Source organism: Solea senegalensis, linkage group LG4 (assembly GCF_019176455.1).
Source record: "Solea senegalensis isolate Sse05_10M linkage group LG4, IFAPA_SoseM_1, whole genome shotgun sequence".
Taxonomy (NCBI): domain Eukaryota; kingdom Metazoa; phylum Chordata; class Actinopteri; order Pleuronectiformes; family Soleidae; genus Solea; species Solea senegalensis.
Window position 1 is genome coordinate 27,103,268 of NC_058024.1, and position 25,817 is coordinate 27,129,084.

Below are 25,817 nucleotides of genomic sequence, written 5' to 3' on the forward strand. Positions count from 1 at the left end.
TCTGTGTTTTAAATCTGGTGTCACCCGGTGACACAGGAAGTGAGTGGTTATATGTCAACATTGAGTTAGTAAGGTCTCAGAAAAGGAAAGAAACCTTGTCCTAATAGAGCCTCTACAGTGTCAGCATGTTTGAAGAGCGATGAAGAGCAGCTGGGACTGAGCTTCTCTCTGAGCCTGTTCCATGACTTACACTCCACACTTGGATGTCGTAATACCTGCGATGTCAAGTGTTATTAGCCCTAATGCTTTGGCCTTTAAAGGAATCGTTCAGCTCTTTGGACAATGTGTTTTTTTTATTTCATGCTTGAATCTACTGTTCACTCCTGCTAGTTTGAAATCCTGTATTTGGATTTAAAGTGAATTCATCTGCACCTACTTAAGTCAGTAGTGTTAACAGTTTGTTAATAATATGTTTGACACTTTATTTCATGGTTAGACACCAGAGTTTAGAAACCAAAGTCCATAGAGACTTCCCAGCACACAGGAGTCGCTGATCCTCTGTTTTCTCCAGTAGTGTTATTTAGTCATTCCTGGGTTTTAAATGAATCATTTTTACATGATTGAGTGACACAAAATGATCAAACACGACAGCAGTAGACCAGCAGCTCCTGTGTTGCCACAGGCTTAAAACGCTGATTTTCTCAATGGACTTTGGTGTGAGAGAGTGAGCATTTACAAACATTTCCCATTTTCACTCAACATGTCTTTATTATATGATGTAATTGCATAAATAAGTATAACAAAATGTAGTTTAAAAAAAATCTAAACTTAAAAGTATGGTGCATGTCCACAAAGTGTTAGAGCAGACATTACTGGGACACAAAGGGCCTCTTAAGTGTCTATTTTAAGTGCAAAACCGTGGGGATTAGATTGTAGTTAAGGGGTATGTGGGAGGATATATGTGCTGGGAGACGAGGAGTCTGATCACCTGTGGAGAAAAGCTATCACGCTGCAGATGCTCCCGTTCTAAGAAATCATAAACTTTATCACCGAAAACATGGCTGTCAGAGGGGAAACCAGGGAAAAACAGATTTTAGCTGCTTAACAACAGGCTCACCTCGTAAAGTGTTCGCCGGGAGGTTTACAGCTTCATAACAACAGGAGCTGAAGTTTGTGTCACTCTCCCGCACCAAAGTCCATGCAGAAGATTTAACATCACAGCACGCAGGAGCTGTTAATCCACTGCTGCCTCCGTCAGTCAGTGCAAATGTGTGTTCAAATCCTTTGTTTTGTTTCACTTCACAAACGAGGCAGCAGTAGACCAGCAGCTCCTCAGTCCCTGTGAGCTCAAAATGTAGATTTGCTCAATGGACTTTGGTGCGGGAGAATAAGTGGTTTACAAAGTGACACAAACTGGCTGTTTAACAGTGAGATCAAGCTGTAAACATACTCAAGACATTCAATTCAATTCAATTTGATTTGTATAGCGCCAAATCATAACATACATTATCTCAAGACATCAGTCAATACATCTTCTAAAAGCAAAACTATTACTTTAAAGTGGACAAAGTTCTCCATGTGGTTTTGGTGTTTTTCGAGTGAACACACAACCTTCATTATGTCAGAGCAGTAGATAAGAGCTGGGGAGGGAAACACTGAGTTTTTTAAGGTTGATGAATGTTGGAGATGAACTTCAGTTCAGCTGTCACACAGACGAGACAATAAGACCTGGAACTAAACTGAATTCTTCTGATGAAGCAGTTGAAATATGAACACACATTTAAATACACTCCACTGTAGCACTCTGCAATAATGACGCCATGAATCATGCTTTTGCTTTTAAAATAACCGTAAAAACAGAGATTTTGTCAAAGGATTTTAATCCTGTGAGTAAGAAATGACACAAACTTCAGTTTAAAAGACAGGATAAACACATTCTTAAGATTTCAAAGACTTAAGCAGACTTAATAACACAGTCTTTTCTGACTGGAAACTAGAGTTTGTGTCGCTTTGGAAACCAGTCACTCTCCCACACCAAAGACCAAAGAGAAAATCAACGATTTTACACCACAGCTCACAGGTGTTGTTGATCCACGGCTGCCTCCGTCACTAACTTCTTATGTGTTATTTTATGACTTCTTTCTTTTAAGACTGACCTCAGTGACGCAGACTTACAAACCGAGGCAGCATTAGACCAGCTTCAAATGCTGCTTTTCTTAATGGACTTTGGTGTGGGAGAGTGCACCATTTACAAACCCCAGTTTCCAGTCAGAAAACACAATGAGATAAAGTCGTGAACAAGATGTTGTAGACCCTAACAAGTGGAGATTTTATCGGTTGAGTGTCTTAAATCTTTTCCCCCCCTAATTTCTCTTATTGGCAGCCATGTTTTCAAGCTTCTGTGTGTCTCACACAAAGAGCCATTATCACTTTCTCCTAACTGGTTTCCCCCTCTCCAGTGCAGTAAGTCGTGTGGTTCGGGCCACAGGCGGCGAACCCTGCAGTGTGTGGACCACAACCAGCAGGAAGTCCATGAGATGTACTGCGTGAACCGGATCAGACCTCCAAAGATCGAAACCTGCAACACACACGCCTGCGATCACATCTGGATCACAGGGGAATGGACTGAGGTGAGAGAAAGAGAAATGAATGCTTCTGTCTTCAGGTGTAAACCAGTGTAGCTGTGAATCTAGCGAAGTATAGTGTGTATAGTGTGAGAGTATAGAAAATATACATCTTGTGATAAAAATCAGTGTCTCCACTGCCCCCTCTGGTCAAACTTGAGTGCTACTGCACTCAAATGTTGCCACCGGACGCATTGGCGCGATACGGAGTTCTCGGCGTAAACGGTGAAGCTCGCAATGTGTCCAGCCGCGTATGGTGTTTACGGATCACGGCGGTTTCTTCTCTGCCGACGTTTCCACAAGAGTAAGAGTGCCCATTGTGTCACTAAATGTACAAAATGGTCCTGCAAGCGCGACAGATGCGATGGGTTTGTAGCGATGGAAAGAATCGTGTCCGGTGTGAATTGGATTTGACACGAGTTGTGCACACGGTGCACCGGGACGCGGCGTTCGCTTCAACGCTCAAGGAGAAAGTTTTCAACTTTGGTAAAGAATTTGCGTTGAGAGCGTCGAGATTTCTCCGGATCACGCCGCATACGAACCAGACTCTGCTCAAAATGGAGTAGAAAATGATCAGAAGTCGACGACGCTAGCATTTGGAGTTTGGGTCGACTGGCTGATGATGTGGCACAAAAATGCAAATTTGCGTTTTTTGTGTGAACACAGCATTGTACCACGCTTGCATCACCAGTTCACTCTTTTGTCCAATCAAAGTAAGTCTTATTGTCTGTGACTCCTCCCCCTTTTATAAACACCGGAGATATGGCTTCTTCTCAGCTCTCGGCTCGCTTCGTTGGTAGAGTTCTTCAGATGTTTAGTTTTGGTTGCACTTTAACGTTTCCGTTACCATCCTGTGGTCCATCCTGTGGTACATCCTGTGGTCCATCCTTGTGGTCCATCCTGTGGTCCATCCTGTGGTCCATCCTTGTGGTCCATCCTGTGGTCCATCCTTGTGGTCCATCCTTGTGGTCCATCCTTGTGGTCCATCCTGTGGTCCATCCTGTGGTCCATCCTGTGGTCCAACCATCCTTGGTCCATCCTTGTGGTCCATCCTGTGGTCCATCCTGTGGTCCATGTGGTCCATCCTGTGGTCCATCCTTGTGGTCCATCCTGTGGTCCATCCTTGTGGTCCATCCTGTGGTCCATCCTGTGGTCCATCCTTGTCATTAGGTGTCATTACAGACAAGATTAAGTAATACCTGGACAGTTGAATAACGAAAGTAAAAGTTATCTTGTGAAAAGGAAGCAGAAGAACTCACCCATTGAACATATTTTTGACAATTCTACAGCTATGAAATCAAAATAAATCGAGACGGCCTGAATATCATGATGGTCATAACAGTTATGAGAGTCTGCAAAGATAAAACTTTGAACCCAGTGATGTGTGAATGACAGAGATCAGCCGTGTGGTAGAATAGCCTGTGATTTGTGATTGACTCCAGTGCTCAGCCAGCTGTGGCCAAGGTTACCGCCAGCGTCTGATCTCCTGCAGCGAGGTGCATGTGGAGAACGACAACTATGAGTACGGACATCAGTCTCTGTCCAACTGCCCCGGGACTCCTCCTGAGAGCTACGTGCCATGTAGCCTGGAACCGTGCCGGCCCACACGGGTGTGGAGGGTTGGAACCTGGGGAGCGGTGAGTGAGTCCATGCAGCCGTGATGCCGTCCAATCATTTATCAGGAGTGTTTTATGGCCTATACTTACACTAAGCGGAACCACGAAAACATGACTGAGTATTGTTTTTCCACACTTTCCGTGACTGGTAGGGCCCCCAGAGTCCCAAATATCAGTATTAAAATGGTTAAAAAGTTGATTTTGCATAATATGTCCCCTTTAAATATAATGCTTTTATTTCTTAAAAATAACTTTTTCAAAGAGTTTTCTGCAGTTGATCTTTTTCTCTGTGCAAATCAAAGAGAAAAATGAACCCTGGTTTTGTCTAAAATCTTTTTATTCAACTCTCAAGCTTTCAATGGAAAATAAATCCAGAAAGTCGCTTTCAGATGAATCTTTGAACAACTTTCTCTGCTGTTACATTCAAGCAGAAGTAATAATATTAGTAAAAATATTTGAATATTAGAATTATTATTAATCTGTGATTAACTGATTCAAATCCAGCTAAGAATTTCTTCTTCCCAGAATGTTACCTTTTAGTTATGGAAAACATTCTCTGAAGGTTCTTCCCTAGGTTCTCCTGTGGTTCATATTGATTCATATATATATATATATACATGTATATATGTATATATATATATATATATATATATATATGTATCTATATATATATATATATATATGTTGTTCATATAATTAAAAGTCATTGACTGTATAAACTTGATTTAAAAAGTTTGATTTTCAATAAACCAAATCAAAACATGATTATTTCCACACAGTCACAGCTGGTGTCCGGTCTCTTCTTTCCCTCCAGTGTTCAGTGAGCTGTGGGGACGGCGTCACAGAGAGGACGGTGCGGTGTGTGTCCACAGACGGTCAAGAGAGCGATACTTGTTCTCCGGACACGAAGCCGGACGGCACAAAAGTCTGCAGAAACCCAAGCTGTGAGTTCTGAGAAGAAACCAGAGATCAGACCTTCAGTGAAATATTGATGATGTTAGAGGAAAAACATCAAAGATGAAGAGTATTTACTCGCCGACAGTGAGACGAGACATCAAAGACTCTTTTAGTTTAGTCATTTTTTTACACTTAACTTAACTTAACAGTCAGATCTTTTTCTATACATCACCATTAAACCTATTTCTAATGCGTAACCTTGTTTGTTGTCAGGATTTCCGTGGGTCCTTGAAATCCTTGAAAGTTTGTGAATTTAAAAAAAACAGACAAATGACAAAGACTGACTTTGACCAAGATCCCAAGGACAATCACAAATCAATAAAAGTGGACACCATCATGGACGAAGACAAGCTCTTACAAGTTGCCCTCTCCCATCTTAAGCACATTAAGTCCTTGAATTTGAGGGGATTTGTCCTGGAACGTCCTTGAAAAGTCCCTGAATTTGGTCTTTTTGTGACCTGCGTCCCTCATCTGCAAAACCATCATCTGAGCGTTTGTGTGTATACAGCAGCAGAGACGAGAAGTGTTTATTTTCCACTTAAATTTAGGGGCCGTGTCCTAAGTGTTTCACTTCTGAAACTTTTCATGGGCGTTTTTTTGTGTTTTGCCTGCGTGTGTTTTGACATACTTGCTGTGTGCAGCGCAGGAATGTCTCATGTCTCTCTAGTTTAAATGGTTGTGTATTTCATTCTACTTTCCCCGCGTGTCTTTAAGGCCATTTGCCGTCCAGCTGTCAGGACGTCCAGAGCAGGAACGGCGGCCCGCTCACAGACGGCGAACACTTTCTCAACATTCAAGGAAAAACACTCAAGGTACATTTTAATAATCTCAGTTTATTCTGTGACATTTCACACGACACGGACGTGATTTCTTATGTACGATGTTCTGTAAAATGTCAGCTCGTTTTTTTATTAACAAAACGTTCACCCTCACATGAGTCTTAAGAATAATGTACTGTATGTCGGTTTATTTTGCCTTGTTACCTGAATTTGTGAAAGTGTCACTCTCCTGCACCAAAGTCCATGAAGAGAATCATGGTTTTTAGCTCTGTTGCTGCCTCTGAGGCTAACTTTAAAAATACTAACTTTTAAAATAGTCACAGATGAAGGTAGAAGTGTCTCAACGACCTCTGTGTGCTGTGACGTTATTTTAGCAGCTAAGTTTGAAATCTGTTTTTTCCTCCTTGTGTTTCCAAAGATTCAGGACCAAACAGATTTGACAGTTTTTGTGCTTTTCTGATCTGTATGTTTTCTTCACACAAATTCCATTTCTCTCCCCCCTCCTCTTGCACCTCCCCCTCTTGCACCTCCTCCTCAGGTGTACTGTGCAGGGATGCAGACAGACTCTCCTCATGAGTTTGTCACCTTGACGACGGGAGAAGGCGAGAATTTCTCAGAGATCTTTGGCTTCAGGTATTTCTCACTCTCGTACATTATTGTCTGGGACGTTATATCATTAATGAATAAACAATAATCTTTATTTAAAGTTAACTAACACTGATTGTATTATTGTGTCGTAAGTTAATTCAATTACTTTATTTACTTTATTATTATTTAGTTTATTCCAAAGTAAAAACTGAGCTTTTTAGAAAAAAAAAAATATATATAAAGTCTTAAAAAACAACTTATCTTTTGAAGAACTTTGCTTTAATGTAAATTTATGGTTAGAAGTAAATAAAGATTGAAATGAAATGAAATGAAAAATATAACTAGATAGAAACCAATGAACATTAGTATTTATTCAGTAGCACTGAAAATGATCAAATCCAATAGTTCCATAATAAAAAGTATCTTCCCTTAAAAGTCCGTATCAAACTCACGTCTAAAGGAGAAAATCACAGGCTGACAGAGTTCTACACTAAAAAAAACAGGAATTATCCCTTTAAGGGCAAAGTATTTGAAAATGTCAGCGTGAAATGAAGAAATAATTCTCTCAAAATGAAAAACTGCTCTCTGTGATCCACACATGATGAAATTCATGGAAGGGTAAAAAAACGACTGTGTGGTGTGTGTGCGCGTGTGCGTGTGTGTGTGTCTTGGCGTGTGTGTGTGTGTGCGTGTGTGTGTGTGTGCGTGTGTGTGTGTGTGTGCGTCTGTGTGTGCGCGTGTGTGTGTGTGTGTGTGCGTGTGTGTGTGTGTGTGTGTGTGTGTGTGTGTGTGTGTGTGTGTGTCAGGTTAAACGACCCCACTCAGTGTCCAGCGAACGGATCCAGAAGATCAGACTGTGACTGTCGCAGAGATTACACATCTGCAGGAATCACAACTTTCTCTAAAGTCAGACTGGACATCGACAACATGATCATCATCAGTGAGTGACACACACACACACACACAGTCCTAACTAAACTTAACTCTTTCTTTTGTCGCGATGATGACGAGAGTTAATTGGATCAAGATGTCGTCGAGGTTTGTTCAAACACAACAATCCCAATTACAAGGCTTCAGGGATTAAACTGCTCTAAGTAGATGGAATTACACGGTACTCCCTTTAGACTGACCCTGAAACCAAGTCCAGACCTAAAGGGGTTCAGGCTTTTATTTTATATATATATATACATGTATATATATATATATATACATGTATATATATATATATATATATATATACATATACACAAATAAAATTGAATTGAATATATATATATATAGTGTGTGTGCTTGTACGAGGTACTGACACACTTTACTCTCCTGCACCAAAGTCCACAGAGAAAATCAGTGTGTTACGTAAACTACTGCTTGTTGTTAAATTGACGACTCTTAGGTTAATCTGAAGAGAGGATGTCAAAAACCAAAGTGGTAAATAAAACACAAGCAGTTGATCAACAGCTCGATGTGAGGGGAGAGACTTGTGACACAAAGTGACACAAAGTCTCGTGATAAGATACACGACCAACATAAAGTGATGATGATATATGTATATACATGTATATACATGTGTATATATGTATATACATGTATATATATATATATATATATATATACACATAGATGAGCCTGTTGTTGTCAGTGAGCGTCTTTGCTCCCTTTAAAATCAGTCTTGTAGCAACAGAGTTCAAGGTTGTGATTTCCAGGAACGACTGTGACGTCATTGTCCTCGTGTTTGTTTTGTCTCCTCAGCGACAGACTGGCAGTTTGCTTTCACCCGAGAGGGAAAGAGCGTTCCGTTCGCCACAGCTGGAGACTGTTACAGCGCCGCCAACTGTCCGCAGGTGAGCATGACAACAGCTGTTATTTATATTCTCCTCATGAGTGCTCGTTTTTCCTCATGAGTGTGTTTTTTGAATGATTTTTCAGGGTCAGTTCAGAATCAACCTCTCAGGGACCGGTTTGAAGGTGACGGCGGAGACTTCGTGGATCTCACAGGGAAACTACGCTGTGGCTGATGTGCGAAAATCACAGGTACCCGGAGCCTGTGGTGGACATACACTGTCCCGAGATGTCCTCACACTCTCACACCTGCGTTTGTGCTGGAAAGAAAGGGATATAAGACACTCTTATATTATATATATATATTCTTATAGCCTCTGTATATATGTTTGAACGTAACAAAATACAAATACTTTAATGTTTTTTTTTAGTAATCCCCTTAGGGAAAGTATTCTTCTGCATTTTGACCCATCCTAGAATTAGGAGCAGTGGGCTGCCACACTGAGTAGCGGGAGCATGATACCTTGCTCAGGGGTACCCCAGCCCTTTTTGGCCAGGTGGGGATCTGAACCGGTGACCCTCTGGTTACAAGTCAAGTTCCCTTTCCACTTGGCCACGGGCTGTGTTTTCCAGTGTCTTTGTTCAAGGACACGGGAAATGAACCCACAACCTTCCAGTATCACATACTTAAAGACTTTGACTTAAGTAATATTATAAAAAGTGACTTCGACTTCGACCAAAGTCATTTTCTGGTATCATATTTGTACTTTTTTTTTTTTTTTCTTGTTAACTTTATTTTTCATTCAATAAAACAAGAACAAAACACAAATACAGGGGGAAGACACTACTATCTTGCATAAAGGTGCCATTGTGTCCATCTTGCAATACATAACTCATTTGTCATTTGTTCCATTGATCGAATTTCTTCAACAATATCTAGCCAGTGGCTCAGTGCAGGTGGTTCAGTTTTCAGCCAACTTCTTGTAATGGCTGTCTTAGCCGCAAGGGATAGGATCTTGACCAGATACACATCGTCTTTAGCTATTACCCCATCTGGTATCAGTTCAAGGAACATCTACCTGGGGTCATCAAGAATATTATATCCAAAAATTTCCCCCACCATCCTCAGAACCCCATCCCAAAATGTTCATATTTTCATACAGGACCAACATACTTGTACTTTTACTCAAGTAAAATACATTTTAGGTACTTTATACACGTCGTCGTGGTTTTAGTCAGTGATAAATAAGTCACTTTGTCTACGTTAGTGCAGCAGTTCTCTGCTATTGAAGATTTTTCCTGGATTTTTCCTTTAATATGACATTTATTACACTCGAAGATTAGATTATTAATGACCGGGGAATGTTTTCAAAGACAAAAAAACCCCACAAATACCTACAAAACACTGACAAAACCTCCTGTTGTTGCAGTCTCATGTAACCCTTGTGATTCCTCGTGTGTCCACAGGATGGCAGCAGAGTGTCAGGAATGTGTGGAGGCTACTGTGGGAAATGTACCCCGTCCTCTGGCTCCAGTCTGCCTGTGGCTGTGGAAAAAGACTAACACCGTAAAACCAAAAAACCATAAACAATCCAACACACTGTCAATCAAATACAGGATGTAGAAACCCTGACCCGTGACACCTCAACTGTTTACATGTTTCCCTCCAGATTTCACTTCCTGTTCATCTCAGCAGATCTTCTTCTTTTTCTTCTTCTTCTTCTTCTTCTTCTTCGCCACGTGCAACAACGTCACCTCCTCTTTGGGTGCTACGACCAAACCGCAGCTCGGACCCCGTCCGTCACGTGACCTCCAACCACACTGTGTAGAATGTAAATGACTCTGGTGTAAGTACTGTACATATCAGGATTACAAGTCTTCTTATTTATTTTACTTGTATTGTGATGTAAATGAACGTGTCTCGTCTCGTGGACAGCGATGGTCTGTGTCCACACTGCATGTGTTACAGATTATGGATTATATGATGTCTGGTTTTCATGCAGTGAGGAGGTTTTGTGGACTACTGCACTACACTGTTCTGTCATAAGCAGCTCTTTGTTTTTAACTGAATGTATTTTTTGTTTTTATTCGATTTCCACTAACGAGAAGTTTTTACAAACAGTTGCTGGGAATGCATCCACCCTGTCAGTCACACGTCGCTGTTGTTGTTGTTGTTGTTGTTGTTGTTGTTGTTGTTGTTGTTGTTGATTCAGGCTCGGCGTATCTGTTTCCAGGCTGTAACTCGGGAGCTGTACAGTGTTCTAAATTAAGGGGACAGTAAATTTAGTGACGTATAATGGTGAGACCGATCCCTGTGTTCCTCAGCTCGTCAGGGAACTACGGTGGTTTATCTTAGTTTGCAGTTTGTCCATTCAGGCTCCTGTAGAAACATGGTGGCACAAGATGTCAGCTCCGTAAAGTAAGGCCCTCGCCTAAAGTACATAAAAATAAATATATGAAACCAAATCATTATAATTTTGAAGCAATTTATACGTATAACAAACATATTTACTGTTTATGTCGGACAATAATCCCTCCTACGTGTTCTGGTACTTTGTATATAAATTGTATAAATGTAATCATTTTGATTCTCTAGCATTAGAATGATGGTGCGTTCCGGTTGTGGTCGGAAGTTGGATTTTCCCAGTTGAGGGGGCGGATTTCCAAAATCGGAGCACCTTACAAACCTTACCTGGCACGGTATTCCAAAATGGCTGCCACTCGTACAAACACTGCGACATTTGCTGTTTTAGCGCTTGTGATTTTTTGCGTTTCACATTAAATCAGTCGTACACACAGTCCTGTTCTTTTTTCTAAAGCGTGACGTGTTGCTACGCTGTTTTTGTTTTTACGCTGTTTCCGTTATCGAGTGGTATTGCTAACATTGGCTAACGATGGCTAGCCAAAGATATGTTTTGATCAATAGTGCCAAAAATAAATCCTGCCTACTGCACCTTTAACTGTGGTGCACTAGGTTCAGCTGCAAAGAAATCACTCAAACCAGGAAAGAACCAGTTGTTATTTCCATGACAACCACATCTGCAACACACCCATAGTCACACACACAATCATTGTTGACTCACAACTAGAAGTTTGTGGGTCAGAAGAAATGCAGAGATTACGTTGGCAGACTTCAGAGAGACTCAGATTCCTCTGGAGATCGCTCAGGTAGCAGAGAGCCATTAGCCTCGTAGCTTCATTTAACCGAGCAGGCGGCTTGTCTTATCAGCAGCAGCTTGAAAGAATTCGGGAAAAACACGCCGGAAAAAATTCCATAGAGTTGATACTCTGGAGATAAAGTATACATGAAGCACTGGTTCCGCCCTGGAGACACTTCTCACTCACAGCGGCGGGATTTCGGTCCAGATGTCCGTCTCGTGTACCTCACGTTCTTCTCTTCAAATGTTAGACTCTGTCCCACAGACGGTCAATAAACATGGACGTAGTTTTTCTGTTTTTTAAAAACAAACTCCTGTTGTGAAGCATTAAGTTTAACGAGTTTTCTGGTTGACACCAATTATATTGTATTTTAACGAAAGCTCAGTGGCGCCACCTGCAACCAGGCTCCTATTGGACGATACCAGCTGTCAATCACACATGTTTTCTCGCCTGTGTTCTTCTCGTCTGAAGAAGATCTGTTTTGTTCTCCTTCCTTTTGTGAAAAAAAAAACATTTTGACAGTGGTCAAAAACAACAAAAACATTATTACAAGAACCAAAAAGAAAAAAAGAAATAGGCAAATAAAAAATGTGAGTTTTTACAAAATTGACAAAATGTAAGTTTCCTTTTTCTGAAAAAGTCAGAGAAATCCGTGATTTTCCTTCTGTTCACTTTCAGGGCTTCCATGTAAACTCAGAAATCATTATCACTTGCCATTCAGGCAATTTTTCTGTACACACTCATATTCTCCTGTTTTGAGTGTTACGACTTGTCGTTGTTGTTGTTGTTGTTGTTGTTGTTTGTGAAAATATCAGGGTACTGTTGTGTGTTTGTTGTACGATATGTAAATTTTTGCGTGTGTTTTCAACATTTATTTTTTTCTTAAAGAGACGCAAACTTAAATCATTATTTACATTTTTTTAAATACCTGAATAACATGTAGAGTAGTATGATGTGGATGACACTTTGATTAAGAAGCCATTATTTGTCTTAATGAAGTTGTTGTGTGTTAACTTTTGTGTGTTAATGTGCACACGTCAGCCAAAGGGAATTCATTTTTATCTGCAACTACACGAGTATGAAAACGAGTCACAAATGGAAAAAAAGGGAAACGCACTTCACTCACGGTGAATGTCGTTCAGCTCAGAGTTCTCAGGTGTCACACAGGAAATGAAGGGATTACTGTACTATTTAAGTGTCTTTATCTTAATGTTTTTACTCACACACAGTAAAAGTGTCTACTTTTGCATATGCTTTATTTTATATGCAATATTTATTTGTACCTTTTGTTATGTGAATGTACATAGACGTTTGACCATAAATGATTATGAATGAACCTGTTTGTACATGTCTTTCATTTTACGTGTCATAAATGAAAAGTATGATTTATGATTTAATGATGTTATAAAAAGAGCCAAATACAGAAAATATACTGCACATATATATTTACATTTGCATAATAATACAGTATACAATTACCATTGTTTATTCATTTTAATGTGTGGAGAAATGGTTTATTTTAATTTAATAACACCACAGTTAACCTAACTCTCTCCTCAAACACTGTAAAAATAGACCTTTAACCGTTCACTCGTGAGTAACTGTACCGGCTCCCAAAAACACACAGAGAAGCTCTGACTCTTTATTTAATGTTCCTGAAGATAGGGAAAATGAAGTAGAGAAAAAAGCAGAAGAAAGAAGAGCAGCCTCCTGCTGTGTTGCTGCAGTACCACTGGCAGAGGAAGAGGGAGACAGAGAGCAGAACCGCAGTTAAAGCAGCTCTGTGTTTGTGTACAGAAATCAAAAAAAAGAAAATGTTGCTTTTCTATGTGATACAGGAGCGTTTACGTCAATATTCTGCACAAACACTGACGGACAGCAACGTTTGCAGACTCGGGTCCTCATTGCAGTGAGTGGACCTCATCGTGTGAGTGAGAATACAATTCTGAGGAGAGGACAGGACGTCTCTGAGCTAAATGAACAAGTCCTTAAAAGGATAGCAGTGTGTGTGTGTGTGTTGTCTCTCCACCACTACAAGGTCTCAGTTTGTCCTTGAGACAAAACTTTCTCACACTTCCTGTTTCCTCCAGCTGTTTTTCTTTTTCTTTCTTTCTTTCATTTTTTTTTAATGTCACTCAGAATATCTTCCCTATTTATTTCTCTCTCTCTCTCTCTTGTTTTATCTCAGCTGGAATGATAAATTAATAAAAACGGTAACTAAATTAGGGCAGTGTGTAAAACTTGGGTGATTATTTTTGTCATTTGGATAAAATTGAAGATAAAACTTGTGTTTAAAACGTGTTTTGATGCTAACTGAAGGCTACATATAGGGCAAGGTGAGGTGTTGCTAAATTGTACTTAGTGTACCTTTAATTTTGGGCTCAGTGCTGCTTGTTTTGCCGTTCTCATGCATATGGATCATGATTTTGTGATTTATTCTCTTCAAATTATTCTGTATTTCTTTCATTATTTCTTCATAATTATTGTTATTATTCTTATTCTTATTATTACAACAACATATTTTCCACTGGTATAAAACATTTTTACATCATTCTCAGTCAGTTATATAAGAAAAAGAAATGGTGAAAACTAGAGTAAAACATTGCTTTTCAGAAATAATGACAGGGTTTGTCAGAGTGGACTTTATTCACTCTGTCATTTTCCGTTTAATTATTGTTTTCCCTCTAAAAAAAAGAAAAGAATATATAAATAATTTTTTCCCCTATTTTCTATTGGCTGGGAGGGGGAACGGGGCGGGGCTTGTGTCTTGGAAACGCAGGTCCACTCATTAATGAAGGAAGTTGATGTTTTGGGACAGTTGCCAGGTTCGCGCGTGGATTGTAATTCTTCACGCTCCTCCGTGTGGAAGTCACTGCGTGTTTTCTGTGGAGTCACTGCGTGTTTTCAGTCATGTTGAGCCGCAGCTTGAAGAGGAGAAACTTCCCCACGGCGGTGAGTGAACAAACACAACTTTAACACACACAAAAGTGTTTGTTTGTTTGTTTCCATGGTGCCTTTTGTCTGGCCGTGTTCTCGCGCTTTAATGCGCGTGACAGTGTTTGATTTGACGTTTTACTGAAAACAGAATTTCAAATATTGAATTTCAACTTCATGGCATTTTTTTAAAAATGTGTGTAAAATTAGCAAACTGTCATCAACTGTCACGATTTTATTGGTCAAAAATAATGAAGAAGATGATGATGATGATTATATTGAAATATTTGTACAGAATATGATTCAAAATTGTGTTTTAAAGGTTCAGTGTGTGATAATTAGTAGTATGTTGGAAATCACCATGATATGATACTACTAGATATTTATGTCACAATACCATATTATCACCATTTTTAAGTCACAATATGATATTATTTAAATCACAATACGGTGTTGTCATGATATCGCAATATGATGTAACGATATTCAGGTTACGATACTATCACAGTATTGCAAAGTACTTACGGTAGATGAATTCAAAAGATTTTTTAATAAATTGTTTGCTTTTTTCCGCAAAATCATGTAGAATTCAAAGCCTTTATTCTGAAAAAAGAGATGAACTGAGTCAAAGAGTAGTTTTAAGACACAAGTTACCTTCTTTTTTTAAACAAAGACGTCTCTTAAATATTGTGCACACGTTTTTTTTGTGACGGTTTGGCCTGATATTCCACTGCTTAACAGTGAAATATTGGCCACATGTACTTGAATGGATTCAATTCAGTATCTACAAATGCAGACATGGCTGTTTCTCCTCACTTTGTCTTCACGTTTGTCCTCAGCCGAGTTGTGTGGACGAGCCACAGAGAGGACAACCCTGCGTCACCTGTGGAGAACAGTGTCCTGGCTTTGTCTTGCATCAGTGGAGGTACACAAACAAACATGATATTTATTCACTCTAAGTTTCACGGACAGAGAGCATATTTAGCATTTGTCATACGTCATCTCTACCAAGGACAAACATGAGCGGCCTGAAATCAAATGATATTTACATTTAAAACAATTATCATCAACTTACTAATGTAACCAGTGTCCAGACAATGATGAGTCACTCTTGTGTTCTGGACGTGAACTGATGAAACATTCCATTCATGTGCTCCTTTTAATGGAAAAGGCAGATTTTTCCAGATGTGGGATGATGGAATTTCAGTCTCCACCTGATATCGGACTTTTATTTGCTTCACTCAAACACAGTGTTGTTGTTTCTTATGTCTGGAAGACGTACGTACGTCCATCTGCAAAGATGCAGGAACAGGGAATATCAGGCTTTTGTTGTGGTTAAATTATTATTCTTTTTATTTTATTTGTTTGATTTTGAATGGCTTTACTCAAAAAGTAAAGGGTTCTGGATGATTTAATGATTTTATCTTAAACCCAAAGAAGAAAGGATTAGAGTTTGGTGGTGAATATTATAACAATATTAAGTCACAATACGACATTATAGCAATGTTTAAGTCACAATATGGTATAACGATAAGTCAGGTTGCGATATTATACGATATTATAACCTGTGAAAACCTGTGAAATCATTAAAAAAACATTATTTGTTTTTGCATAACAACAACAATGAATATAAAGAATGAAATATTTTAACACTGATGTAAGATTTTAAGATTTCTTTACAAAACAGTTTCAAACGCTGTGACATAGACAAATGTATGTTTAAAGGTGCAGTAGGCAGGATCTCAAATGCTACAGTTGACCGTTTCTTTTTCCTGCCTGTGAAACTCTCTCTCCGTCTTGTTTGAGGTTTCTTTGCAGTGTAGGACGTGTCTTTGTCTTTACGCTGCAGCACCAGAAAGGGTTCTGTATGCAGAGAGAGGACGTGATGTAGAAATGTCCACTCTCTCTGACACTGCAGTATGAACAAGTATTTTTTATTCATCTAAAGCTGTTTTTAGAGTTGCTTTAAATACAACAAACTGCTTTTGTTACATATACAGTGAAACAATGTAAATAACAGCTGCACGTATGGCTTCTTCCTCAAGTATATCAGCATCAGGAGGAAACTTTTTCCCGAGCCCCGGCTGTGTTGAATAGAATTAGTCATGCGTGCTGATGTGAAGGAACCATTGTTCTGCCTGCGTGTGTGTGTCTGTGTGCGTGTGCGTGTGTGTGTGCGTGTGCATGTGCGCGACTTCACTCTAAGATAATAGTTTTTCCCGTAAAGGCGGGGAGGATTCTTCGCCCCGAGGCTCCCACTGTCACTCCACGTCTTCTCTGGGATGATATAAACGTCTGCTTATGCTGCTGAAAACACAACTGTATATTGTTGTGGAGACGTGTCGCTGCTGCAGGAGTGCAGGTGGTTTGAGTTAGTGTGAGTTAACAGTGTGACTAATGTGTGTGTGTGTGTGTGTGTGTGTGTGAGAGGAATTCACCGTCAAAGACGTGTTGGTTTCTTCAGCATCAGCTGAGTCTAATAACCAGAGTCACACTGTTCAGCAGCTTCAGCAGCTTCAGCAGCGGCTTCATGGACATGTTGTGATGTGCGTGTCTGTATTTACAGCTTGTGGAAACAAACAAAAACTGACAGACCCTACATTTGTAATCGTGCAACACGATAAGATGCTCGACTCGGTTCATGGAGGATTAGCTGACGCGCAAATAGGAGAAAGTAAATATGAAACATAATCATGGCTGATACTGTTCTGACCTGAGGTCCACACCCAAACCTTCATTACTATAATACTTGTTTTGTCCATAAAATCTGAAAAAAGTTGAATCCGTGTTCACCAAACCTTTGACAAACAAAATGATTAATGTTTAATGATTTTCTTTGTTAAATGGAGCAGAGGAACTAGAAAATATTCACATTTAAGAAGAAGAAAAATCATAGTGCTTGTTTTAATTATTAAAAAAATCAAACTCTACCGATTAATCGGTGATCAAAATAGTTAATTTTACAATGAATTTAGTTATCATTTAATCATGGATTTATCGAATACTCGCCTCAGCCCTAATATTACATTACATTACATGTCATTTAGCAGACGCTTTTATCCAAAGCGACTTACAAGGGAGTTGAGTACAACCTGCTAGGGGTGGAGTTGAACTTGCGACCATGTAGTCTTTTGCACACGGGGTACCGGTCTTAACCACTGAGCCACTCCACCCCTATATGTGACCTACGAGGTCAGATTATAGAAAAAGAACACAACATTTAAACACCATGTCTTATTACTTACTATTATAAAAGAAAAATACATGAAAACACTGCATACACAGAATATGCATGAAAAAAGGATCAAATATTCTCGAAATTAAAAGTGTGTGTTTAAGGGTTAAACTAATGAGTGATCTATCGCTTATTTTCTCAGCTGATATTGATCCACAACAGAAGGGGGAGGGGCTTATACCATTAAAAAAACCAAAAAAAAAAACCAAACCTGGTTCCGGTTTGGAAACCCCGCGCTCAGGAATGCAGCTTTTATTGCCCGTCTCACAATAAAGAGTAAACTTTCCCTGGAACAAACGGTCGTCAGTGGACGCAGACGAGTGAAAGAGGCAGGCGCTGCTTTATTGCTCCAACTTTGGCTTTTTGTTCATGAGGAGAAAACTTTGCCTATTTCACTCAGAATTTCCTGTGTTTTTGTTTTTTTTTCCTGTGGGCAAATATAATAATATTAATACTGAAAAGTCTCTTCATGCTTATTTTACAAGGTGTGATTGTAATGAAGTGTTTTGGAATGTGCTGCACTTGCAGTGACCCTGAGTGGTTGTTGGTCTTCTTCTGTTTTCATCAGCGTAGGTTTTGTCCTTCCTGTCTGCAGGGTTTGACGGATCAAAGTGATTTCTGTGATGTTAGGCGATCACCTAAGTATGTTCCCACTGAATCCATTGAATCTCTGGTGACGTTAAAAAGAACAACACATTTTTGAAGAAAATGTGCAAAACTCTGTCGAAACTCGTCAGATTTGGACAATTTGGCAGCCTCAAACACTGAAACACAGCATCTGTGAAGGTTCTAAGTCATGACAGTTGCCCAATATCTTCATTCCTGAAGATCTCGACAATTATTAATTTTTATATTATTATTATATAAAAATTATTATTATTATTAATAATAATAATAATAATAATAATAATAACAGCTAGCATGGTCAGGTTGTAGAAAGCATGGTTCACTGAAAGTTTGTGCAAGAAAGAATAGAAGTAGATATTTAGGAAAATGTCTCCCTTGTTTGTTACGTCGCCACCTACTGTTTCATGCCCTGCATTGCTTGATGTATGTAAATTAGGCCTACGTAGGACAAACATGGAGTCATAATTACTAGGACGGTGTTGTGGACATGGTCCGCTGTCAACGTGAGATTTCCCTGCGGAACAATGAGCGAGTAACGTTAAGATGAGAGAGCAAATAAGGACCTGATGTCTGGGAAATGAACATTCCACTGACTTTGACCAAGATCCCAAGAGACTTGTCCAAACGCAGACTGTGCTGCAAATCAATAAAAGCGGACGCCATCATGGACGAAGACAAGCTCTTACAAGTTGTCCTCCCATCTTAAGCTGTGTCAGCACATTTGGTCCTTGAATTTGGGGGAATTGGTCCTGGATAGTCCTTGAATTTGATGCGACAAACATGTGTGGGAACCTTAACATGTGTAATATCTTATATCTTATATGTTTGCTGCTTTATTTTACCATTAAACGACCGTCTTTGTTTAGAAACTGAAGTTTGTTTCGCTCCCACACCAAATTCCATAGTGAACATCAGCGATTTTAAATCATGGTGCATAGAAGTTGTTGGTCCACTGTTGTCTCCTTCACTGAGTTCAAATGTGTTATTTTGTGACTTTGTTGTTTGAAAACCTACATCTGTATCGACACAAGTGAACAAAACTTGGTGATAAAAGCATCAGTAAAGCAGCTCTTCTCTCCACGTGAGCTTAAAACGCTTGGTTTCTCTATGGACTTTGGTGCAGGATAGTGACCAGTTTCCAGTCAGAAATGGCTGTGTAAGAATAACATATTCTTAAGATAACGGAGACTTAAGTTACCATAGAGTTTGTCTGAGGCGCAGCCGCGAGCTCTCACAGAACAAAGACGAGGCCAACATTCTGTGAACTTTCCACCCGGGTTTGTCTTCTGTAAATAACCCTATAGGACATACAGGATCTGCTCCTTTCTCCTCTGTAATAATGTATGACGTCACTGAGACCAGCTCCAGGGAGTCTTTTATACTAAGTTGCCTGAGTGTGTTGAAGAGAGGAGCCGCTCTACTGCTGCTTATTGAAAATCAGCCAGGCTTAAACTGAAACACTCCCCTGAAGAATTCTCACTGGAAGTTGTTTGACTCAAAATGTGACTGAAGTCTTTGTCCACGAGCTTTGAAATACAAAAAACTGTCCAAATACATGCCAAAAAAACTATGCTTGTATAAAACCATCCAGGTCACGACACTCACTAATGGGTTTAAAGTTAAATGGCCTTTAGTTTTGGGGCTTGAAGCATAAAACACACACATACTAACTTGTTTTTGTGACTTAGTGAGGACACATCACTGACTTACCCTGAACTTTACCATCACAACTAATATAAGTGTCTAACCTTAACCCTTCCTCTGAACTTAACCTTGAAAAAACCCTTTAAAGTTGTCAGGATCAGACAATATAAAGATAGGTTTTTACACACACACACACACACACACACACACACACACACACACACACACACACACACTGTGTGTGGACATAATGAGGACATAATTGTCCTCACTCACACACCGATCATGTAATGACAGCGACGTCTGAGCCAGCGGATCATTTCATCAGGACAAGCCGAGGTAACGCTGCTCTGTGCCGGGCACAGTGAGCGCAGAGCGTCCGCAGAGGTGGAGCTTATCACCTCCGACAAACGTCGCTGCCAAACTATAAATACATCATATCTTCATACACAAACCACATGTTTGAATTCTAAAAGACTCGTTTCTCGCCTCAAATGATGTTAAAACTTTGTTCCGGGACACAGAAAAATATTTATTTCAGATTTATATTTCTATTATCTGCTGCTATGCTCCGCCGAAATGTATTCTGGGATACATGGCCATCCCAAGTATGCTTAAGTCACCTCCGATGCATACTTGGTAAACATGGGCGGAGCGAGAACACTTCCGGGTTTGAGAACCGTCCTCGCTGTTCGCTTACTTGAGAATTGGAACAGCACTTGGACTGAGGCTGATGACGTTTTCACAAGTACGGGAGTATGCAAGTACACACAAGTACACACAAGTATGGATATTGAGAAACGGCCTGAGTGACTGAGTGAGGGAGTGAGTGACTGAGTGAGGGAGTGAGCGAGGGTAACTCAGAGTAACCTGAGTTTGACTCCGAGAGCAGATACTCCTCGCACAACAAGCCTCTCCTGAATAATTCATCCTCGCCTTAGGCTCGATTGATTTCCCTCGTGCTAATGAGCCTCATTACCAGTCTTATTACACGAGCACAGAGTGTGAGTTTCCTCTCTGATCGCGATCATATGACCCGCCCCGCGTCTCTGGAAGGCTACACTTGACCTGTCGGTTAATGTGGTTTAGCATCGGCGCAGAAGTGAATCAGACTGGACAGGATTTATGTCATGAGCTCTTGACATTTTGCTATTTATACTCTGACTTCCTGGAGGAAAGGGCACACGGTAAATTCAATTCTATGGCAGCAGGTTGAGTTCAGGTTCAGCCAACGCTGGACAAAGCTGCCATTTGTGTGCAGCAGGACTTAAAGTTAAAGGACTTAAAGTGAAACTTTAGTCGGTTAACAGAAGAAGTGACGAGTTCCTGCAGCAGAACCAGAGGGAGAGCGAGGTTGAGTTTGAACTGAATGGCTTGTTGACGTCTGTCCCCCCGGTAACCCGGGCTAATCTGCATGACACAGGCCGACTTGCGGCTATTCACTGTGTTAACAAGACGGCCTGGAGGCAAATAATGGCCGTGTCAGAGGGGGCCGGGGGCATGAATGACGGCCGGAGAGTTTCCTCGCTGAACACGGGCAAAATCTGAGGTGGAGCGGCAGAAAGAAAGAAAGAAACAAACAAACAAACAAACAAACAAAGAAGGAAAGAAGGAAAGAAACAAACAAACAAACAAAAAAGAAAGAAGGAACCATTGGTTGTCAGTTCACACAATAGAGACTTGAGCAGATTTATCACTGAAGCTGTTTCTGGGTGATGACATGGAGACGGTAAAGCTCCTTCTCTGGACGGTGTCCAGGGATGAAGACACTTTGTCCTCTCTCTCTGTCTCTGTCTCTCTCTGTCTCTGTCTCTGCAGTTTTGGTCGTCACGCTTTGTTAAGCCTGGATTTTTGTGCAAATGCTGTGTTTTGTCTTTGACATTTGGAGGACTTTTATTTTGAAAGGGCACTGTGGGGTCATGTGACGTCAACACTGTGTGTGTCCTCGGGCTAAATGCACATCCAATCACTCAAATAAATCCACACGTCAAGTTCTTTCATCATTTTAAATGAGATAAAAATGCAGTTAATTGTGATAAACGAATGAAATTAGAGTGAATAAGAAGAAATGAAGCCCACATTTTTGTAACATTTTTTTTGCAAGATTTTGCAGTAAAGTAAGTCATTTTTTGTAATTTAACATTATTTCCGTAACATAACAACTGCATAAATATGGACGAATGTTCGTATGTATGAACATTTTATGAATATAATAGGAACCAAATAATGGTATTTTTCAACATTCATCGCAATAATATTGTAAATATCAACTAAATTGAGTATCTATACAGATTTAGTTCACACACTGCAACATGGGCTGTCTTTGCTCAAGGACACATTTACAATAGCAGAGCCGGGAATTGAACCCACAACCTTCCTACTTTCACTTCTGAAACTTGAGTAGATTTTATATCAGAATTTACTTTTGATGCTTAAGTACAGCTAATGTCATAAACTTTAAGTTTAAACTTTTACTTAAGTAATCTTATAAAATAAAGTCATTTTCTGGTAACATTCTTGTACTTTTACTCAAGTATCACTTTCAGGTACTTTATACAAGACCGAGAAAACGTTGTCGTCGTCTTAATAAAAGTGTGTTTGCAGAGAATCTTCTTCCTCCGTCTGTTGTGTTTAATACAAATGATGAACCTTTCAGCTTGATGTACAAAAACAAAGAGTAAAGATGGCGACCTGTGACAGCAGCTTTGTAACAGGAGACTGTGTGTGTGTGTGTGTGTGGTGTTGTGTTACGTCAGGACTCTCTGCTCTCGGTTGTAATTGCTCTTGTAAGTGTCATTGGTTCTCTATGAGATGTTCATTCTTTCATTTATTCATTTATTTACCCAGCGTCACATAGGATAAACGATGTCAGACCTAAATCACAATATAAATCATATTTAAACCTTTTTATATCATTTTTTTAATTGATAAACAAATAATTCCCAAACCAAATGTTTGGTAAATTAATTAAAACACAATTAAAACATTTATATTCATGTTATTTAAAACAAACGCTCATAAAAATGAACTAAAAGTTTGGTTAAATTACATTAATGTGATTTCTCTCCTGTGACTCGTCTTCCAGAGTGTTAGAATATTCTGTACAAACACAAGCACTAAAGCAGTGGCCCATGGGCCAAAACTGGCCCGCCAGCATCAGTATCTGGGACCAGCAGATGATTTAACAAAGAAAGAAAAAAAGAAAGAAAGACAGAAGGAAAGAAAAGAAACAAACAAACAAAGAAAGAAGGAAAGAAACAAAGAAGGATAGAAAAGAAACAAACAAAGAAGGAAAGAAAAGAAAGAAACAAACAAAGAAAGAAGGAAAGAAAGAAAGATTTCATATCGAGTTTGGAGCTTTTATTTTGAAACAAATATGAACTTTTATGAACCGATTGTGTTGCTAGAATTGACAGTTAACCTAAAGTAAATGTCTGCTGTTGTCATGGAAACAGCCAGGTTTGAGGAGTAAATGTTTGTAAAAGCTCTTTTTGTGGCTGTTTTATTTGAAGTGTTTCTAGAGGGCGCTGTGGAGCCACTTTACACAGTCCTGTCCTGTTACTCACTTCAGATCATCAGAAGTTTCATGAGTTTGTGGCTCCGCCCTGATCTGTCATCATACATGTGTGGAAACCAAAATCCTTCGTGAGTGTGAGAACAGAACGTGGACTAAGTCACAGACCTGATTTTTTGTATCACACAAAAACCTTCTGTATCACACTTGCTTTTGCCCTTGATTGTGTATTTCATCGGTTGGATACTGTGTTATGTTGTGTTTGAAGGTCGTGGTTGTGTTGTTGTAATGTGTGACGTCCATGTTGTTGTGTTGCCTTTTAAGTACGTGACCTTTGACGATCAGCATCGGAACTAGCCGCACGTTTGTCGAGAAGCTTTTGAGAACCTTCATCTTGTCCTGTGATATTTCTTCATAAGTCTATCCCTCTGTACTCGTGTGTGAGGCTCTCCTCTCCTCTCCTCCTCCTCCCTCCCTCCCTCCCTGCATCTACTCCTCTAACCCGTGAGGTTGAGGCAGTGCATCACTTCAAAGGTCTCTTTGATTTTCTCCTCCCTTTGTTTTAAATCTGTCCTCAGCCACTTGTTTTGATCCAGGAGCAGAACGAGGAGGAGGAGGAGGAGGAGGAGGAGGAGGAGGAGGAGGAGGAGGAGGTTCAAACAGTTGGATTTTGTGTGTTTGAAAACTCTTTTATCTGTGGAGATGACTTTGGATGAGTGAGTGAACTCTGGTTCATACCAGCATCAGCCAGTAGAGGTCAGCATTGCACAGCAGAATCCTGAGCTCCTGCACGAGAATGAAATATCATGTGAACAGCAGAGGACACTGTGTGGACACAGATCATGTCTCTGTCTGAGACGTCCACATCGTCAACATCCCAGTGGAGCCCAAATCCTCATTTGTCCAAAGTGCCAAAGACTCTGTGGTGTTCAGTGATTCCATCGGTTTATTGATTGAGCCGGTGACTCTGATTATGGGCTGGCGTTAAGCAGCATACTGAGCTGCAGGAGACAGGACAGAAACTCGAAGGCTTTTGTGTGTCATTAATGTCTTTTAGTCGCACAACTGTCCAATGGTTCCAGTGACAGACTTTAGACTTGGCAGGTGACTCAGTAATGTTGTGTTTCCACTGAGAGGAACACTTCCGTTTGGTATGGTAGGCATTTTTTTGCGTTTCCATTACGAATGGTACCAAAATAACCACTCCCAACTGTTCAGTACCGGAGTCATGGTACTGTACAGGTGGAGCTAGAGCCACGACAGTCAGTCGATTGGGGGACAGGAAAGCGTCACTCCCTTGTGATCGACGACTTGTTGAGACAAACAAGAAAAAAGGAGCCGCTGGACGTCCTCCATTGATGAGGTGCTTTATCTATATAGCGTTAAACGAGCCACTTCTGCCCCATGAATGAAATGAAACAGACGTCACCTTCACCTTCACCTTCCTTTGATCGTAGACAAGTTACCACAGCGACCATGATGGTAAATATTACACATTTGAATGTTCTTTGCCAAAAGAACTCATGGATGAGTGCAGTCTTGCACTAGTTATTATTCGGCACCGATACTGGTTCTGTTCAGCCACACCTGTACTGATCAGTAATCATGTTTGATATTCTATGATGGTCAGGCTGATATCTAATCTGATACCCGTATCTACCGACATCCCTCGTTGCTATGGTTACCTGGTTTACTCGATACTGCCATTTTCTTTCTTGTACATTTCACAAAATGAGCATAAACTTTGAAAGTGCTCAGCTTGTCGGCCTCAAACATAATTGCAGGTTTGTTGACAGTTGGGAATCAGACATTAGTGAAGGTAGCGACCTTTGACCTTGTAAAGTTAGAATAAATGTAGCCTAACATTAATTAACATGCATTGTTAGTTCAGTTGAGTCTTCATTACAAGGAAACAGTATCAGTTTAGTACCTGCTTTTGACAACTATCATAGATTATGATACCTGGCTTTTTTTTTAAAGCCTAAAGATATAATTTAGATTTAGTCTTTTATTTGAATTCCTCATCCCTGTCTCTCCAGCTCTTTTTCTGTCCTCCTCACGTTGTCTGTCTCCATGTCTCTGTGCTTTGACGTCATCAGTGGAGTGGGCGAGGTGTCCTCCTGGTCCCCGCTCACACTTCTGCATGAGTCAACGCTGCATTTACATGTGCGTGCTTGAGTATCAGCAGCAGAGAGACTCTGGAGTGACGGCTCTCATGGATGAGAGAGTGCATCTGTGAGGTGATGTGGAGGGTCAAGGAGGAACAGAGGGAGGAGGGGAGGAAGCAGGAGACGAAGAAAGGCTCTGAAGCATGAGCTGACTTCACTGAGACCTCGGGTCAGCAGTCACACGTCAATGAACCAGAAGTGTTAGCGTTCATACGCGACAAATCCTCTGTGCAACATGTTTCAACAACGTCCT

At 40.2% G+C, this 25,817-nt stretch overlaps 1 protein-coding gene across 1 annotated transcript in view; it reads left to right on the forward strand.

Moving 5' to 3' along the window:
* Positions 1–11,986, forward strand: part of LOC122768369 (A disintegrin and metalloproteinase with thrombospondin motifs 9-like) — a 61,766-nt gene extending 49,780 nt beyond the window's left edge. Inside the window, exons 31-39 of the mRNA XM_044024309.1 lie at positions 2,399–2,570; positions 4,007–4,201; positions 4,995–5,124; positions 5,852–5,949; positions 6,455–6,549; positions 7,311–7,444; positions 8,254–8,345; positions 8,431–8,535; positions 9,751–11,986. Coding sequence (XP_043880244.1) covers positions 2,399–2,570; positions 4,007–4,201; positions 4,995–5,124; positions 5,852–5,949; positions 6,455–6,549; positions 7,311–7,444; positions 8,254–8,345; positions 8,431–8,535; positions 9,751–9,846 — 1,117 coding nt within the window. The 3' untranslated portion in view covers positions 9,847–11,986. The remainder of the gene's footprint in view (positions 1–2,398; positions 2,571–4,006; positions 4,202–4,994; positions 5,125–5,851; positions 5,950–6,454; positions 6,550–7,310; positions 7,445–8,253; positions 8,346–8,430; positions 8,536–9,750) is intronic.
* The last annotated feature ends 13,831 nt before the right edge of the window (positions 11,987–25,817 follow it).